This window comes from Microplitis demolitor, chromosome 10 (genome assembly GCF_026212275.2).
Source record: "Microplitis demolitor isolate Queensland-Clemson2020A chromosome 10, iyMicDemo2.1a, whole genome shotgun sequence".
NCBI lineage: Eukaryota > Metazoa > Arthropoda > Insecta > Hymenoptera > Braconidae > Microplitis > Microplitis demolitor.
In genome coordinates, this window is record NC_068554.1 from 15,651,028 (window position 1) to 15,672,041 (window position 21,014).

At 29.7% G+C, this 21,014-nt stretch overlaps 2 protein-coding genes across 4 annotated transcripts in view; one reads left to right on the plus strand and one right to left on the minus strand.

The window, feature by feature from the left end:
* LOC103572284 (prion-like-(Q/N-rich) domain-bearing protein 25) overlaps window positions 1-5,778 on the plus strand; it is a 73,399-nt gene extending 67,621 nt beyond the window's left edge. Inside the window, exon 4 of the mRNA XM_053742287.1 lies at window positions 5,638-5,778. Within this exon, the coding sequence (XP_053598262.1) occupies window positions 5,638-5,729 (92 nt within the window). The 3' untranslated portion in view covers window positions 5,730-5,778. The remainder of the gene's footprint in view (window positions 1-5,637) is intronic.
* Window positions 1-21,014, minus strand: part of LOC103573772 (uncharacterized) — a 27,178-nt gene continuing 6,164 nt past the window's right edge. For 2 of the 3 annotated variants that reach the window (XM_008552978.2, XM_014443036.2), the window contains 3 exons: window positions 3,414-3,572; window positions 2,613-2,866; window positions 1-1,824 (listed from right to left, as the gene is read on the minus strand). In XM_008552978.2, coding sequence (XP_008551200.1) covers window positions 1,057-1,824; window positions 2,613-2,866; window positions 3,414-3,465 — 1,074 coding nt within the window. In that variant the 5' untranslated portion in view covers window positions 3,466-3,572 and the 3' untranslated portion in view covers window positions 1-1,056. Of the gene's footprint in view, window positions 1,825-2,612; window positions 2,867-3,413; window positions 3,573-9,699; window positions 9,921-21,014 lie in introns of those variants that run through there. The other variant, NM_001414769.1, reaches the window with a different exon arrangement.

Here is a 21,014-nt window from a genome sequence, read left to right on the forward strand (position 1 = left end):
TCCTAGTCGAATAATTTTAATTTTGATGTCAGTTGGAGAAAAAACTACAAATTCTTTAATAAATATATATAACAAACATATTTATACATTTCATAATACAAATATAACAATTTTTAATACTATCGAAAAACAATATTTCTCAGAAAGTGATGAACCACTTCAATACTCATGTAACAACATCCATCACAAGTTGCCGGTCAAGACACCGATCACAGAATTTTTTAATACAACATAGACTTGCCCAAGGTGAAGGACACAAGACAATTTTGTAGTCGTCTTGTACTATTCTTACATAAATATTTTACGGAGAATCCCTAGGCGTTTACGTCTTTATATACCTATAGACCTGCCACAAGATATCAATGCAAGCTTCTAAGACAAGATTGTTGTAGGAATGCACATGATATTGTATAAAAAAAAAAAATTGACCATGTCTTGCTCAAAATGTGTTAGAAACGAATCACCGTACCATTGCGCCCTATACAAGATATCTTAAATATTCTTGCGCAGTTCTTCAAGTGCAACATAACAGAAAGTTCTATTTTAATCCTTGTACAAGACCCTAGTAACACGTACTTAAGCAAGTACTCTTGTATAAGGGCCTTGTGCAAGGCCCATACTTACTATGGTCTTCTTTTATGTATGTGCCTTGTGCAAGATTGTGTAGCCAGGAACTGACTTAAAAATTGTGTATGATTTGCTCATTGTATCACAGGCAAGAGTATTGAAAATACTTTTAACATGATGTAGTCAAAAGTTTCTAACACATTTTTTGCTCAAAAAACTTGCGAATGGCTTGCTCGAGATCTGCTCAAGACGCGCGATACTCCTCATACTATTCTTTCCCCTACCAATTTGAACTTAAGCAGATCTTGAGCGAGCCATGCGCAATGTAGATTCAACATGCTTCTGGCAACAATTTTCTCCTAGAACTAAATCATAACTTCACCGAAATCCTTACGAAAGGCTAGCCTAAGACTTGCAATTCAAATCTGCCCCAAATATCGGGAGCAAGACTCATAGATAAATGGTGAAGCTAGCATTTAATGGGTATACTTATAAATACGTCTTCATGTAGTGGAGAACAATGCACTTGATCCTGTGAGCTTTGATTGGCTTGATCGGAAAACAATCTTGTTTCTCCTTAAAAAATTCAGGATCAACGTCGTCCATATTAATGAGATCCTCATCTTCTGCTAATACTGCATTGATAATCCATGCGCCGGTAAACAATCCGTACTCTGCATATTCTTTGAGCTCACTTTTGAACCAAGCCAAGGACAGAGCTTGTATATCAGTTTCATTAACACGCATATGCTTCAAAGTATTGACAAAATGTCGGTGGTAAATTTGTACAAGTTCATCGTAACGTTCCTCAATAATAGACGATTGAGCACTCGAGTATGTGAAATAGTGAAAATCGATTGCTGGCGATGCGTGTCGAACTATTTGGAAGTCGATCAGCTTAACGTCACATACGTGGCCATTAGCATCGTGTTTGAACAAAATATTATTGTTCCAACAATCACCGTGACTCATTGAATTATATTTATCACGTCCTGGTGCAACAAGATTTTTCATTATGTTGAAAACATCTTTTGTCTTAGATTCCAAGAGTTTGATTGCATTGACCAGTTCAGAAGATTGTTCGAGCGACTCCAGATGTCTTACTGCGAGACCAATACTTAAGTCAATCGATTTGCCAAAAGATGGTGCATCGTCTTCAGGAAAAACGATTTCTTTCAATGGTGTCATCAGCTCGATGAAGAGAGACGGATTCTTTAATTTCAAGGCCAAAGATGACGCATGTAAAAATGCCAATTTCTAAAGCAAAGTTTTTTTTTTTAATGAAACAAAGATCAATAAGTAAACGATACAAACAATAATGCAATTTATTACTTGCATAATTTTTATTGTTTACAAGCAACAAATTTAATTGTATTTTGTTTATCACACAGAGAGAAATTCAGAGTAAGAGTTACAATGTATTATGAAAATGCTTCCCAAATTGTACAGTAACAGATTTTTTAAAAATATCTATAGTAGGAATAGCGACCATACAAATTATGGTAACTATTCATACCTATATGGATATTATTCCAATACAATATCGGTATTGTTCCTATAAAATTATGGTAATAATTCCTATGTCATTATTGTGATCGTCCCATATAGTGTGGTAAACTTTGTCATCTCTTATAATATTGATTTTTATAATTGATAGCAACAACTACCATAATATTATGGTAACAATTACCATACTAATTAAAACTTCTCATATTATGAGAATCATCACCATAATAAATAGTAACGTTTACCATAGTTTTATGGAAGCAGTTACCATGAGGTATAGTGTTTATTCCCATATGCACCTAGGAATCGTTCCAATGTAGATATAGGAATTATTACTATGTGAGTATGGGAACTATTCCCATAATTGGAGAAATCGCTCCCGTAGTTATGAAAACTATTTCTAGAAATGGTAGGCGTGTACACCATAATTCTAAATAATTATTACCATATCTTTATAGGTTAATATTTCCCAAAGGTAGTAGAAACGTTTACTATGACTATTTCTCCGTGCAGTATTTTAAATTTTACGTTTGTTTTACCTGAACAACGGCTGTACAATGTTCCATGTCGAGAAGATTGCTTCTTGGTTGTACGACATAACCATGTATTCTCATGTCCTCTAGAACAATCTCATCAGGACTAGCGTAAACACATGGAGGAGCGACATGTTTCAAGTGTGGAAGTACATTTTTGAACACATGAGCTTCGTTAAAAAACAATTCCGCATTACGAGCTATTTTTGCTGTTGGGCGCCAGTGAGGGCAATGTTTCGTTATGAGAGTTTTTTTGTAGTCTGAAATATGTTAAAAAATTTCAATCGTGAAATTTTTTCCAAGCAATGAATACTTTGATTATTTGAAACAAATCTGTTTTGAACAATTTTGTTATTGTTTTTAAGCAAACCCCAATATTTCAAAGTCTCATCTGATCAAATCAGTTAAATTCTAAATTTAATGAATATCGAATTTTAAATTGATTATGGACTTTCAAAATTACTTCGTTTTTCGATGGCTAAAATAAAAAAAAAATTTGGACAAGGGTAAGCCCTGTGGGCCAACCTAACATATTCCTGCTGTTTCCGAGCTCAAAGAGCATGAAAACATTATTGTCAATACATTTTCAAGCTCTTCGAGCTAAGCAATACTCTTGCATGCAAAGGTTTTTTTATGAGCTTTTCAAGATCAAACAAATTACGTTTTATGTTAAGCTTTGAAAATTTAAGAATCAAAAATAATTAGTGAACAAGTGTTTTTTGTAATTTTTATTAAATTTCTCTGTAATGAAAAAAAAAAAAAAAAAAAAAAAAAAAAAAAAAAAAAACATATTTCCCATATACAAACTTTTTCCATTTCCAGATTTTCCGTCCACAATCGTACGTATCACGACAGACATATAATTGTCTCCAATATTACTTCCAGCTTCCTCAGTGCAGTTAGTCACTTCTAACTTCGGATCATTTTCATACTGCCGTAAAATTTTTTGAAAAAATTCAATACTTTCTGAAACAATTGAAACATTTTTTTTTCATTAATACCAGTGAAAAAATCTCAGTGTAAAATTTCGTAAAAAATCATGAAGTTTCATAATATTTTAACACGAATCGTATCAATTCTGTAATATTCTACATACGCTGAAAAAAAGTGGTATTACTTTCCATCTCATCGAAGTAACTATGCCTATCTTTACATATTAATAATTCTTGTTCTTTGATGTTAACTTGTCCTATCGGGGAAGGTAATCATTGTTATCCAAGATGATAATCATTACTATCTCAGAAGGCAAAATTAGAAAATCTTTCTGATATGAGAAATATAACTATTTAAATGGTAACTGTTACTATCGGTAGTGGTATATAATATTACCATACGAGAAACAGATAGTTAACATAAAAGCATGATAATGATTATCAGACATAGACGGTAATCATTCTGTATTACAAGATGGTAATAATTAGCATTTTTTTGAAAATTAGCAAATTTTATGAAATTTAATAAGACTTTATAAAACTTTACGAAATTTGAATCCAGTCCTAACTTAATGATTTTATAAAATTTTATTATTCCATAAAATTTTCTAGAATTTCAGTTTTATAAAATCGAATGAAATTATATTAAAATGCTTAAAATTAAAATAAATGAAATACATAAAATCTTATAATAAATTATCAAATCCCATAAAATTTCATCAAATTTTTTAGAATTCTATGACTATTTAAAAATTCATAAGTTCGAATTTACTTTTTAAGGAGGTATTCTAGTCTAGAAATTTGAAAGAATAGATTTTCTTTTTTTTGTATATTTTTAAAGTTTAGACTCTCAAAAATATGCCTTTAAACGGATTCTTCAAAATTCGAATTAATTTCGGAGATACAGCAAATCACACAATGAACGGCAGATGTTGCCGGACGACTTGAAGACTCGTTCTTTTTAAGAAGAAGGCCCAATATATGGATCTAGGATCGCCGATCAATCCCAAATGAGTATTAAATATTATCTGAGTTATTTTACTGAAACTGTTTCTCAAACTTCAAACGTGTTTTTCTCAAAACTACGATTTTTGAAGTGGTTGACATGATATCTCAAGTTCTACTTTACCGATTCCTTTGAAATTTGGTGAAAATCTTTTTTATATATCTCTGTATCGCATCAACCTTGGATTTTTAAAAATTTCAATTCCAAGTATTTTAAAAAAATTCGCAAAGGTCAGAAAATGGGGTAAAAAAAAATTTGTAACTTTCCCGTTAAGAAAATTATTAATTTTCAAAAACTCGGGAAGTTATTGGTTTCACCCCGATTTTCGAAAATCGAGGTTTTCATCAGATGTCGACGTTTTGAGGTCCTAGGAAGCTATTCTGACTATTTTCAGAAGGATGTCCGAGTGTGTGTGTGTGTGTGTGTGTGTGTGTGTGTGTGTGTGTGTGTGTGTGTGTGTGTGTGTGTGTGTGTGTGTGTGTGTGTGTGTGTGTGTGTGTGTGTGTGTGTGTGTGTGTGTGGATGTAAACTTTTCATATCTTTTTAATGAACTGACCGATTAAGATGTTTGAGGTGGCAATCCAAAGAGTTTGTTGGCCGTCAACTTTTTTGAAAATTTCAAATTGATCGATCAAATGGACTCTATGATATGGAAGAAAAACAAAAAAAAATGGTTTTTGAGTTTTCTTTAAATTTTTCAGAAATGGCTCGATCGATCAATTCCAAAATCTAACCAGCACAAGAATTCAATAGAACGCGTCGATTGCCGCCTCAACCATCATAATCGGCTAATTCTTTCGTAAGATATCGTAGGAAAAAGAAATGCTAAAAAACGGTTTTTTTTTAAACAATGGCATACAACAGTATTTTCGAGCTCGAAGAGCTCGAAAATAAATTCACAACAATGTTTTTGTAGTCAAGGAGCTCGAAAACAGCGGGAAGTTTTGGGGCTGGCTCCCAGGGTCAACCGATAGACCGATTTTTTTTTAAGCAGACGCCATTTTGTGAAAAATACTTTTTTTTTCTTGGCAAAGGTCCATGCGATTGCGAAATCTTTACTCATGAAAAAATTTTCTAAATTCGTTTGTTTTAGATCACTACAAAGGTTGGAATCATGTCAACCACGGTGCATTGTTTGGTTTTGTAGCCCGCACTTCACCGGCCTGTAGTTCAAGGATTTTTTAATTTTTTATTTGAAAAAAATTTTTTTCACATTTCTTAAATATCAATAAAAATAAAATAAAAAAATGGATGGTAAAAATGTTCTTCATTTTTTTTTTATCCTACTTTGACAAATACCGAAAAATTAGGCTTCTAGACCAGAATACCCCGTCAAGAGAATGATTTTATGAACCTTTCTGTAATTTTGTAAAATTCTATAAAATGTTATCAAATTTAAATTCAGCGCCTGAGTCAAAATTCAAGTCGTATATTAAACGTGCTAGACATTAAAAACGTAAATACAACCTTCGAAGACGTAAGTATAGCTATAAAAACGTATTTTAGACGTAGTTAACGTATAAAAATGTAAATAAGACTTGCATAGTAGAAAATATCTTTAAAAACTTGCGATAAAAAAATTAGACTATAACGGAAACATATTTCATATTTAGAAAAACATGTTAATTGCCAAATGATGAGAAACAAAAAATTTCTCTTTTGGGTCTTACAGACTACCTAGAAGCTTGTAGACTGGAAAGAAAAATTTTTAGCAGCGCTAAAAGCATGATCGTGCATGATTCAGACATTATCTGCATGATCCAAGCATAACTTTGCATGATTCATGCAAAGGCATGCTCGATCATGCATGCTCGTGTATGACGAGACAAGAATAGTCATGCATGATTCATGCAATATCATGCATGATCAAGCTCAGTCATGAATGATAATTTACGACTTCGCACGATTCATGCAAAAACACGCATGATCATGCAAAGCCATGTTCAATCATGCATGATCATGTATGACGAGGCATTTATGCTATTTTATAGTAAGATTGTTTCACAGGTGTACTGAAAAATGTTTTTTTCTTTCCGGTCAATGTTTTGTTCTGGTAACAATACTGGTAGTCTTGTAGTAAGAATATCAAAGTTTATTTCACAAAGCAATACGTATTCTGACTGTAGTAAAACTCAGTATTGCTGTAGGTATAAAACAACAATTAAAATAAAATAAACTTAACCCTACTTTATTGAGATGCATGAATGTATGTAAAAATAGGAGAATTTTTGGTTTTAATAAAGGCACTGTCAGCAATTGATACAAAAAACGAATGAATACTAATAAATAATTTAATAATTAAAAAAAGGAATATTGCACGCATTCCTTGAATATTTGTTGTCACTTTCGCTCTTATTTCTATCTCATAATAACATGAGGTAAAAATGCAGGAAACAAAAATTGCTATAGGATAAGTGTGTTAGAGCTGGAGACACCACTGCATTTGCTGTAGTACAATAGTGTAAAGTTTCAGTCCCACAAAAAAACTTGGTATTGTTGTGGGAATTATACCAGGTTTCTTGCAGTAAGAATACGTTTACTTACTGTAAGAATACTGGATCGATATACTTTGGATTCTGGAAGGAAAAATATATTTTTTTCAGTGTAAACAAAAATATTTGTCATGAAGACATTTATCTGAAAATGATAATGTTTGATAGGTAAATAATGAGAGAAAAATAGCTGACATTCAACGGACTGAGTTTATTTGACCTTGCATAATACAAGTTTGGTTTAAAGAATAAATAATGATAGACAAACAAAGTTTTAAATTCTCTATTCCTATTCATATTAGTTAGATACAAGAAAATGCTCTGTCATTGTGTCGTAAGTCTCGTCTGTCCTTGCAAAATTGCAACTTAAAGTAGTTATTTTTTTCAACCTTGATCTTCTGCTAATGACATCAATTTATTAGATCTTGCAATCACTATATTACTCTCTGCAATTTATTGCAATTTATTACTCTGAATTATGATTTATGATCGTGGTAATTTTTTTTTTTTACGGCTGATTAATTATTAGAAAAATATTGATAAGGAAAAATTAGCAACAAATATTCCTATAACTTTTTTTTTTCTTTTTTTTTTTTATAAGATTGACTATCTTACTAGTAAATCATTAATTTATGATATGAATTATGTAAAAATAATCACAATAATTTTATCTTGAAATAAATTATTATTTTTATTGCAGTAATAAAATTTTTATTATCATAGTCTATCGAGAAAATTTCTATTCACATTTATTTTTTGGTAAACTATTAAAATGAAGACAAAATTTTAAAACATAAAATTTTACAGTGAACTGAATTTGCTACCAGAAAAAATATTTTTTGATTTTACTCGTAAATTTGATAGCCTAATAAAATTCGGGTATAGAAGAAAATTTCAAAATTTAAATGACTTTCTGCTTTCTTACGTAAAAAATACAATCCATATATCGGACATATGTAGACAATTTTCATAAATAACATGATATAGTTCATATATCGTTTATACATAGAGCATGGTCGAATCATACATAGTCCGTATATAGAGTATATATGGCAAATTTAATTTGTAAACAAATATATGGAATTGTATACAATTTTATGGAATTGTATACAATTATATAGAATTGTATATAATTATATAGAATTGTATATAATTATATATAATCTATACGAATACGGTATGTGATTATATACAAATGTATGTATTTGTTTACAATAAGATATAATTATATACGATTGTTTACAATTGGATCGAGCCATTTTTGCTATCCAATTTTATACAATTATATAAAATCTTTTTTCATCAGGTTGCTCATGAATGGAATCGAAACCAGACCAATTCGGCATCATGCTCGAGCTTTACCGGTTATGTTATCCTATCCTTCCTGAGCATTCGTTTACTTTACTTATATCCATTAAGCACACTGTACAATGCAGTCGACACTACCGCTGTTTTAGTATAGTACAGTTAGCTTTCCCAAAGGAATTTTCACGTTGAGTTGAGTGCTTTTAATTCTTGACTGGAATTACAGATCATCTCGATTCGAAATTAATTATTCTCAAAGAACGAATATTTTAGTCTTCGAACAATTGATTATATTTCGGGGCAAAATATTTACTTCTCTCACTTTAAGAAAATATTTTCTTATTAAAAAAATTTATATGATACCGGCCGAATAAAAAACAATCTTATACCAAGGTGACTAAATTTAAAAAAATTTTGCTCTTGAACCAAAAAAATTTTTGTTCTTATTCAAAATTGCACAAAATATTCTTGCGGCAAGGAAAAATTTCTTGCGCCAAGATATCTTTTTTTTCTGTGTAGGAAGTTAAACTTTTTTCAAAAATCGAAAGGATCAGTCGAAAAATGTAATTGACCTTTGTCTTATAAAAACAAATATTAAATATTTTTTAAATTTTTTCGCATCCGACAGTTACGTGAAATATAATTTTTCTCCATCTAAATGACTTACACGAAAGTTTCATTTAATCAAATTTATTTAATTTCAAGGAATACTTTTTTTTCACATTATATAAAGGGTAACCCATTTATGCGCACAAAAAATGAAATTCGAGACCTTAAGAACTTTTTATTTCCTGAAGTATTCCGTTTTGCTCCTTCTCCCCCTCTTCTAATTATATAAAATCATTTTCACTCAAGGAAGTAATTTTTCTTCAATTTGTTTTTGTTAAAAGTACCATAACATTGTCTAAATTATAACTCAAACTTTTAACTAAATTTTCAAAATAAACTGTTGTGAATAGTTTTCTAACATTTCGAGAGTGATTAAAATTTTTATTTTTAAACGAAAATAAAAATTTTTTTAAATTAAACATAACTATTTTATTAATTTTTTATTTTTATTATTTTTTACAAATTTTTAATCATATATATTGTATACCAAAAATATATAAGAAAAAACTCGATCTAAAATACTCAAGCTTGAAAATTTTAATTGAAAAATTTATAAAAACATATAACTTCTTTTAATATAATAAAAAATTTCTGGTGACAGTATTTTTTTCCTTAATTTTTTTTTTCTTTTAAGAAAAAATATTTTTAAAAATTAACTTTTAAAAATCATTAAACTGATGTCAATAAAAAAAAAATGTATGTATATATATTTATATATAAACTATATTTTTTCCAAATCACGATAATACCTGACACACTTTTGCGCTCCATTTTACACGTAGTGCACTAGGCCTAGGCCAACGAGGAACTATTCCGATAAACTATGTGATTGCCTTAATAAGTGTTGGCTATTCAAGGAGACGATGATAATCAATGCACTTGCATCTCACTTTTAATGCAGTATATACGACTAAAATTATTATTATTATTTTTATATATTACAAGGTTCAATTGATTTTAAACTACCAATTAAATTTTTTATTTCCGTCATCCTCACACATTTTCACGACAAAAAAAAAATGCGGAAATGTTTCATGATTAATAATTTGTTACATAATTTTTTTTTCTCCCATAGTAGTTTTAAATAATCATTTCATTTGCTTGTCTATTAATTAACTCGATATATCATACTCTTCTGACTTTGTCCTTGCAACAATTTAACTTATTTATTTATTTTACTTTTTTTTTGCTATTAAACTTGATAAGAATACGTTGCAGTTGCGCTTATCGATAATTATCATTATTATTAGTATACTTATTTTTTTTTATCTTCAACTTACTGATGCGATTTCCATAACCTTGAAATACCCAGATATGAATCGCCAATGATGACAATCGGACCAGCGTTGGCCTTTTTTAAATCTGGCAAGTCTCGATAGCCAAGCATAGCTGAAGCTTGGCTCTATGTAAAACCAAACTAGAACCAAGTCTGGTCGAAGCTTGGTTCTGTTGTAATACCAAGCCGTAACCTTAGTTCATTATCATTTTTCCATAATTTAAAAAAAAAAAAAAAACAGATTTTCGAAGCACGATGGGCTTCTTCCGAAAAATTAAGAATAAATAATATTTTAAAACTATGAACATAATATTTATACTATTGCTAAGAATGCTATGATGGAAGAGAATAATCATAGAATTCATGACCACTTCCATGATTATTTTCCGACGTCGAAATTTTTTCCGACGTCAGAATTTTGGAAATAGCAAGTTAGCAAACAGCAAATCGCAAATTACAAATATCGAATTCAACGGTCCTTCTTACGGTATTAAATAACTTCTGAATAACTTTGCATCGTTTGATTTTATCTATATCAAATTAAAAAAAAAAAAAAAAAAAAGCAATTTACTTCTAACAAGAGGGTTTCTACAATCACTCTCAAAATAATAATTTTGATAAGAAACAACTTTTATTTTCCGTGTCAAATTAAATATTTTTTTAGTGTCACATATCGAATAATTTATTTCAGTTTTTCAAATAAAATTATAATTTATTATCCGGTTTTTATATTATTGATGTCTCTACTATGTTTTATACATATATGGTATTCATTCCTACCATACTTTTAATCTGTAACTGCAAATGAGCTCCCGAGTCAGTATTAAAACTGTAGTTTGAGCCTCCAAAGCCTGAGTTCTTTTGATATTGGACTTGCCACTGAATGTAGTATGTTATTTAAGTCCTCGATTTCCTAAAAGTAGCGTATGGAGGAGTAAATCACCTTTTTAAAATGGTATTTCACCCCCTATGACCTACCATATATTTTAAAATGCTATTCTAGTCCTCAATACCCTAAACAAAGCACATGGAGACGTTAATCACTTTGTTTGAAAGATGTTTTAACCCTCCAAGGCCTACCATACTTTTAGTCTGTAACTTCGAATGAGCTCAATTCTTCAGCATGATATTATTGTTATAATATCTGCGTTCTAAATACATAAAGATATTTCCAACTGATCGTGAGCGCCTGAGTAACAGTGCGGCAGTGGTTGTGCTTCATGTTCGTTAGGTCTTGGTTTCGAATCCCGGCAGCAGCAGATTTTTTTTCAATTTATTCAGCAGTTCGCGTCATCCAATACATCATTCGCATTTATTGTTCACATTAAATAATTAATTAATCACATACTAATACGTCAGAGGCTTTAATTATTCAATTCGAATTTCAAATGACAGTTCTATTCTATTCGAACGGCTACTTGTATAACTTTAGCTATTATTATTATTATTTTAAATTTTATTATTTTTTTACTCACAACAAAACATTTATTACTAAGAATATATTTTTGGAATTTTTAAATTTCAAATTTTTTTCGATCATAGTGGCCATTTCTCATTAGTGGCCCCCTTTTCCCTTCTGTTTCTTTACCAATCATACGCGGTCCGATAAGAGTCTTTCTCGATCTATAAATTTAGGCTCTGGAGGCTTATTTTACAAATCACCTTTTTAATGTGTGGGTCTTCATATTCTAAAAAGATAATGTGAACCTCTTTACCCGCATGCAGGATTTTGAGGCTCAAATCAGCTTTGGAATTTTGACTCAGGGATGTAAATTATACGACAGTTGGTGACTCAGTGGAATTATATTTGTGATAGTGTTATTATCAGTTACTTATAGTTTTCAAAAATTATTTTGCGTGAATATATAGAAAGGAAGCTCGTAATTATTTCCGTATTCAATATAAATGTTAAAATATCTAACATCTATGAGCTCACTATGTATGAGTAATTTCTTTGTAATCAATATCTTCCGAAACTTTCCTTCAGAATAAAATTCACGCTGAGGGAATTAAATAACTAAAAAATCATTCACTTCGCGATAACTCCCATTCGAAATAAATTTCACTCCGAGGGGTAGTGAATAAATAAAAATTCATCCACTCCAGATTTACTCTACATTTACTCCGTAAATTTTTTACAGTGTAGCATATTTATAGCTGGTAAAAATAGTGTGACAGGGAAAATGCTGTAAAAAAATTTTACCATTATTTCTGGTCAATACTTACAGATGCACAAGTATACGTGTGTAGGAGATCTGGCATACAAATTAAACATAAATAATGACATCGAAGTTCAGAAATACAAATTAAATGTAATGTGAGGCGCCCAACCCTTCCTCTAGTATACATACATTCGTTTGTAGATCGACTAGGGTATACTGAGTAAACGAGAAGAATAAGATCGTAGGTGGGGAGATTGAATACTAAAGATGCCACAACTTAAACCAGTATACTTATACATATACATCACGATAGTATTGAGCAAGTATCTTAGTAACGATTTCATTCTCCGATTGTGCCTCTTGGTATCTTTCTTTACCCATTGCTTCTTGTACAGCTCTTTACTCCATTCCTTATTCCTTCGACTCATTACTCCTAGTTGAAGTCGTGGCTCGTGGCCCGTGAATCGTGACTCTCGCTCATTCCAAGACGACCTACACTGATTCGTTTATGTATAGATATATATGTTTGTACTTGTATCCAGGATCTCTTTTGCCGTAGTAGTAACTCATTCCATTTAACGGGTGACAAATAAGCAGCAAACGAATGTCACCCTGGAAAAGCCCATCCCCTTCATCAAGCACCCGGCGGCAGCCAGGGCTGCTTTACTTTCCTTTATAGTGTCTGATGTCATGTCTGTTTAGCTGACGATCACGATGCTAGTCCTTGAAAATTTGCTTCAAGATTATAAATATGTCAATAGCAAATTATAAAAGATAATTAATTTATAAATGTTTAACTTTTTTCACTTACTGGGCGCCAGGATCACTAAAATTATGAAAACTAAATATATTCCTTACAGAAATAAACTACTAATGAGGACTATTGAAAGTGATGACTCAGTGAAAAATCGAGTGGAAACCCAGAGTAAGCATGGATTTTATTTCAATCCGAGTTCAACGTTTGGAATTCCGAAGTTTAGAACAAAACCACCCCATGCATGAGGAGTGATTTCGGAGTGACGGAAATTTTATTTTAGTCTGCATTCACTCCGGTCCGGATTTCTATTATTAAAATAAATTTATATTTTCTATAAATAACTTTTTCATGAGAAATATATTTATTTTCATAAATAATTGATTCAGGTACTAATTTTTTTTTTTTATTCACCTTTTTCACGGAGTACACGGAAAGAAAATGATGGGACGTGCTCCTATGCATTATTAGAATGGTTCCCATAATGGTATAAGAACTGTAGCCATACTATTATAGGGATAGTTCCTATATATTATGGGAACCATACTTATAATACTATGGGTACGTCAGCGCAGAACATTCATAAAAATTCAAATTTTGGAAATAAAGATTTAAATTTCGATAAAATCTCAAATTTTGAAAAATTTTTTACACTATTTTGCAAAAAAAAGTTTTGTGATATTATAGATGCTTCCCATAACATTATGGGAATATTTCCCATAATATTATAGGAATACTTCCCATACCATTATAGGAATGATTTCCATAATGGTATAGGAACGATTCCCGTAATGATATAAGAAATAATCCAATTGCAGTATGGGAACTGTTTCTATATTATTATGGGAATCGTTCCCATACCATTATGGAAACCATTTCTATAATGTTATAGTAATGGTTCCTATAATTTATGGAAATGGATTCCATAATTTATAAGAATAGTCCATATATATTATAGGAATGATTCCCACAATATTACAGGAAGTCTTCCTATAAATTATAGAAACCATTCCTATAATGGTATAGGTAGCATTTCAATCATTATAGGAACTATTCCTGTAATTATGGGAAACATTCTTATAATTATGTGAACTGCTCTCATAATTTACAGTCGTCATTCCTATACTGGTATAGGAAAGAATTTCACAAAATTATGGGAACCATCCCCATAATTCTCTTTGTATACCCGATTTTTCCTGTGAAAAATAGAATTTTTTTTTTTTAACTGCAATTGAAAATTATTTCTATTCACTTTAATACCATTGAAAAAAAAAAAAAATTCAATGTATTTGAGTTCTCAAAATACCTTTCCCTAAGTATCTACCCTTCTTTTCACTTAGTAACATATATTTTTCCATACATCTTTAGATTTATGATGGAAAAATGTAAAGTTTAATAAACGAAAAATCATACACTTTAAAGTATAATTAAACTAGCCATTAGGGTGGCGCAAAAAAACCGACTATTTTTTTTTTCGATCTCGCATGGAAATTTGTTACTTTGCGATGTTTTAAGAAGCCTCTCTAAAAATCAGCTCGATAAAAAATTTTTAAGAGGTCACTCACGAATTTTGAAAATATCAAAAATAATCGAAATTTGAATTTCTATTTCAAATTTTTTTCTTTCTCGTGGCAGCAATAGTTTATATTTGTGACATCATGACTACGCTGAAAATTAATGCCTAAAATTAAAATATTAATAATAAAGCTTCTCGATTTTTTCACCATCAATTTGCATGACAATGAATGAAAATATAACCCGAGAAATAGAAATAATAAGTGTTTTATATACTTTTTTATTTTTTAATTCAATTTGTAGGTTTTTTCGCTTATTCAAAACTTACCAAATTTTATTATTTAAGAATGTCCTGTATATTTTTGGTTATGCAAAAGTTATATTTTGGTGACATGACAATAATTAAGTTATAAAAAAATACAAAAACTAATTCAAAGTATTAGTTACATATTATCAGGTAATATTCAAAATTCCCGATCGCTGTTTAAATATTTAAATTTTGGGCTGAAATTTTCAGCATAGTCATGATTTTACAAGTATAAACTATTGCTGCCACGAAAAAAAAAAAAAAATTGAAATAAAAAATCCGAATTTCAAGCATTTTTGATATTTTTAAAATTCGTGAGCGACCTCTTGAAAATTTTTTATCGAGCTAATTTTTGGAGAGGCTTCTTAAAACATAGTAAACCAACAAATTTTCATGCGAGATCGAAAAAAAAAAAATAGTCGGTTTTTTTGCGCCACCCGACTGGGCATATATATTATTGCTAAATTATTGCAATTAATTTTCCTCATTTTGAAAAAAAAAATCTTATTTAAACAATTACTACTCGTAATTAAATATTTTTAGCAAAAATATTTAATTTCCAGCCGTAAGTCTACCCAAAGGGTGATAGGCTGAAATATAGATAGTCTTACCCAGTAACTCTTACTTGCGTATGGTAATACAAATTTTATGGGAATCCGGGGAGTTGATGACTTCACAGGGGCGTCTTCGAGAATTTACCAGCGAGGTTAAATTGAAAATGAGCATAAAGAATATAAAAGCAGTAGGCAACGCAAGCAGATTACATAAAAAAAAAAAAGGAAGAAAATATTCTGAAAAATAATGGGCAATTCATTTTACGTATGCTATATCAATTTCTTGGTTCACCTCTCTACCATCTTGTACACTCACCTCTTTATCATTATCTTTTCCTTCTTATTATATTTTTTGTGGTCTGCACGTACTACGAACAGTAAGACGCAAAGACGAATACCATTAGCTAGTACTCTGTCTTTTATAGAATAAGGGAGCGATCGTCTTTTATCCGTTAAAACCGTTAACTCAGAAAGACATCAAGGGGAATAAGAATTAGCTGTGCGTCCCGAATCGATTTTATTATTTAATAACTAGTGTAACTAGAAAAGTATTGACATTTTTAATATTTCTTACGCATACTGTGTTCAAAATTAATAACTGTCATCTTTTTTACGAATAATTATAACTAAATATCAATACATTATTATACAGAGAAACAAGGGATATTTAGGTGCAAAAACTTCATCCCGTCAGAAAATTTTTTCTCGCCCTAAGAAAATTCTTGTTTTCAATTCATATGTTTACTTAAAAATTATGAATTTCGATACAAAATTTTTTGGATTCCCTGAATCATACATGGGCACACATTTGTATGCAACCACATACAAGAATGCACCACTGCGTTTGTATACCTTCTATATACAGATGTCCATGTATGGTGTTATCAGATCATGCATGGTCATATATGGGCATATGCACTTTTCGAATGATTCCATATATGTTTTTTCGTACTTTTATATATATGGCCATATATAATCATATAAGATAGTGCGCCATCTATTTTATCTTTGCATACTAAAATATATGACCACATATATGGTTTGATTAGAGCATGTGCTCAAGTATGGGGCTATTAACTTTTTGAACGAGTTCATACATAATTATATACGGCTATGTATGACATGGTGGGCATATATGGTCATATATCGGAATATAAACTTTTCTAACAAACCCACATGTAACTATACATGTCCATATATGGTTAGATATAAAAGTGCATACCCGGAGAAAAAAGATTTTATGTAATTGGATAGAAAGAATAGCCCGATCCATTTGTATAAAATCGTACACAATTATATTTTATTTGTATATAATTTATGTATAATCATATAATGTTTTCATATAGACTATATATAATTATATACAATTCTGTATAATTCTATACAAATATATACATTTGTATATAATCACACACTGTATTCGTATAGATTATATATAATTATTTACGATTCTATGTAATTGTATACAAACATATACATTCGTATATAATTTTATGATTCTTTTTTGCATTTTTATATAGAATTATATACAATTGCATATAATTGTATACAATTATATAAAAATTTCGTATAATTATGCACTACCTCTATCCAATTGTATATTATTCATATATAACTGTATACAGTTTTATAAAATCTTTTTTCATTGGGTAGTTTTTCTTGTATACCTTACTTGTATACATACCATATATAACTATATAAGGGTACATCCATTTTCTTAATGATTTTATGCATGGTTACTTATAACTAAATCCACACACACACAAACATGTATATCTATATATATATATATATATATATATATATATATATGTAATGAAATCAATACAACGCGAAAATATTTCTTAATAATTCAAGAGTAATAAATCCTTTGTTCCAATCTCAAAATCTTAATCTTTAAATTTTCTGTCCCCATCCCCAAGAGTACGTTTATATAACTTTTTAATGAATATTCCCAAGGATAATTTGAATAAATTATAACCAATGGCGTTTGACGGGCATTGATAGCCACTAAAATGGTGTCTGTAAAATGAGGAGAAGGGTCCGTAGTCATTAATTCTTTTGTCTCACACCCTTATCCTTATTTTTCTTCAAAGATTATTATTATTGTTACAGCTATTTATTTTTTTTTTCTCCAATCTATTTATGTCAATTAATATTCATGCTACGTTACATAATCAATTTTTATTTCAGTTGCTAATTTAAATAAATAACAAATTTTTATAAAACAATAGCTAATTTTATTACAATAGTCTTGAATTTTTGACTGGGGTGTCTCAGTATTGGGACTCGTTTCTTTGGCGCCCAGTATGAGAATTAAAATTCGTATAAAATAAATTTCGCTGATAATAATAATACAATATAATAATAGGAGCGGTAATAATTAAAAATAATAATGAAATTTAGTTAGGGGTTGAAGACAGAAGTTCAAAGCTCCTTTTTTTCTTTATGTATATATATATATATATATATATATATAAATTTTTTTTTTTCTCATTGCAACATCGCGTTTACATAACGAACAAACGTTTCTAGAATACCGGGTAACTACGGAGGTGGAAAGAAAAAATACAAAACATCATATCCGGACCTCGTCCTTGGAGTACGATATGTAGAAAATATATCCATATATATATATATATATATATATATATATATATATATATATATATATATATATATATATATGAGGAGTAGAGACCGGCAAGGGTTGAATTTTAATTATTTTCCCTTTGCTAAGTGTAATATTTCAATGCTCTGGCACAAGCTCGGCTCACTCGCCGCCATTTCTGTCAAGTAATGTTATTATAATTTTACATATATGCCCAGCTCGGAGCTCGGTCATTTCTTGCCCTCATACCACGTCCATTTTCCATCCTCACTCTTTTAACCCACCTCCCTCTTTAACCTCCAGCTACAGCCCTGAACCCTGAAACCCCCAGCATCCCCTTTTCCACCCTCTATCCTCTTTTACTCGCAACCCCCTTGGCCTCTTTCGTGGTCGTCACCCATGGGCTCCGTACTCTTATATACATGACTACACACGCACACACGCACACGGCTTGTGCATTGTGCAATTAAAATTTTGCAATTATCGCGCACGTAATGAAATTCATCTCGAATCTTCATAGAAAAATTCTTTTGATTTCTTTAGCCTTTTTTTTCTTATTTCTTATTTATTTATTCCTTTGAATTTAATATTTAATTGAGTTTGCAGTTTTCTTTGAATGATGCAATTCATTTTAAAAGAAATCGAGAAATAAAATAAAAATTTTTAAACTAAATTTTTAGACTAAATTTTTTTTCTTCATGTAAAGGGCTTTAAAATGGACTTGAGAGAGAAACGAAATGTAGTTTTAAAATTACGGAATGATTAGGCTGAAAAGTTCAATTAAGAATTCTATTAATGTTTTTCGTAATTACGGATTTTTAATTTTTTATACGTAATTTCGAAAATAAGATTTAGTTTCGTTTGTTACCTTACAATTGTATTGAGAACAGACATGAAAATGTAGCTGAGCAATTTTAAGATCAAATTTTCAATACTTTGGTTGATAGAGTGATTAAAAAAATTCGTTTTTGGAAGAGTTCTAATTGAGCATTTCGATTTTGGAATTTTGTGATATTTTCTCGAATCTAATTTTTAGTTACCTTTGATAGCTTACAGGGGTCGTTTGGTCAGAAAAACTCATGCTTATTTTAAATAAAAAGTCTCGACAGCCGATAATTGATTCAGCGGAACAATTTCAAAGTTCCGTTTTCAGAAGGGTGCCTTTTCGTTTTCTATTTTAGTTTTATAGTTAGTAATCTAGATCTTAGTCCATTTGCTACATTAGAGGAGTTCTTTACGAATAAATGACCATCTTCATAATGAATCAATAGTTCAATATACACAGTAAGAAATGAATCGTCTAAATGTTAAAAAAAAACTGTTAAAATGCTAAATGTTTGATTTTTATCACTTTTGTGTGTCAATTTAACACAGTATTTAGCTGTATAAAAATAACATATATGGTCAGAATATTTGGTCAAAATATATGATAAATATCAGAACATATATGTGGCCAATTTTATATTTTTTCTGATATATTTTTTTTTATATTAAAAAATATAATATTCATCATATACGAGTCCGTATATGTTTATAATATATAAAATATATGTGTCAATCATATAAAAAAAAATATATTTTCATCATACATGAAAATATATATTTCTATCATATACGAAAACTATATTTTTTTCATACATAAAAATATATATTTCTATCATATACGAAAAATATACTTTGATCATATATAAAAACATATATTTATATTGTGTATGGAAAAAAAAAGTTTCTTATTCGTATGACTAACTCCAATTAAATTAGATCTAAATTTTAACATAGTCTTTAAATTGCAGATCAAATTTCGAAAATTAGTTAATTTGATGCGAATATATAATATACCCATACACCGAATAAGATATATGCTAAAATATAACAAAGAAAGTATATGGTACCATGTATCATATAAATTCTATGCTATCATATATTTAATTTTATATTTTTTGAATATAGAAGGAAATATATCAATACAATATATGATAAGGTAAATGTAAATGTATATATACCTTCATATAAAAATCATATAAGTTGCATATATGGAATACATATATTTACTACTGTATATAATTGTATATTAAATCGGCCAAAATCTTTATATGATTTTTTACTATATCATATATTTTATTGTTGCAAACATATATGATTTCATATATTTTAACCATATATTGTTTTTTCATACCGGTATTTTTTTGAACTGTCGCAGTCGACTGATTTTTTAACACACAAAAATGTTATTTTTTACGAAAGTAACACTTTATATAAGTTATTGTCAAATCAACACACAAAGTATGTTAAAAATAATGTTAAGCATCACAAAAGAATTCTTGAAAAAACTGTTACTTTTAACATATACGCGTGTAACTATTTCATGACTCACGATCTGTTAAAATAACATATAAATAAGTGTGAAGTGTTCGTTTTACACACATTATGTGTTGATTTTGACGAATCCTTTTTTACCGTGTACCGACAGTTGACTCAGTGGAACAAATTTAAGGTTACGTTATCAGGGAGCTGATGTCTTTCGATTTTTCATTTCGGTGACACAATTTGAGATCTGATTATTATTTTTATTCGACAGTTTGAAAATACTTTTATCAGTAACTTTATATTCAGAATTATTCAAATTTATAAAATAATCTAATTGAGACTTAAATTTCCTAGAGTTTCTTAACTAGTCTATTTGCTGGCAGATAACCCAAAAAAATGTAAATTGTTCTGAAACTAAAATAATCTTTATATATTACAAACAAAAAACAAAAAAAAAAGTCAGTTTACAATAGTAGCTACGAAATCACAGTGTGCAGGTTTAATCAAGGGCGAACGGTTGAAAATGTTTTCGCGGCGTGAGTTTGTTGAGTTTAACGAATTGTTTTGATAAGTCGCCA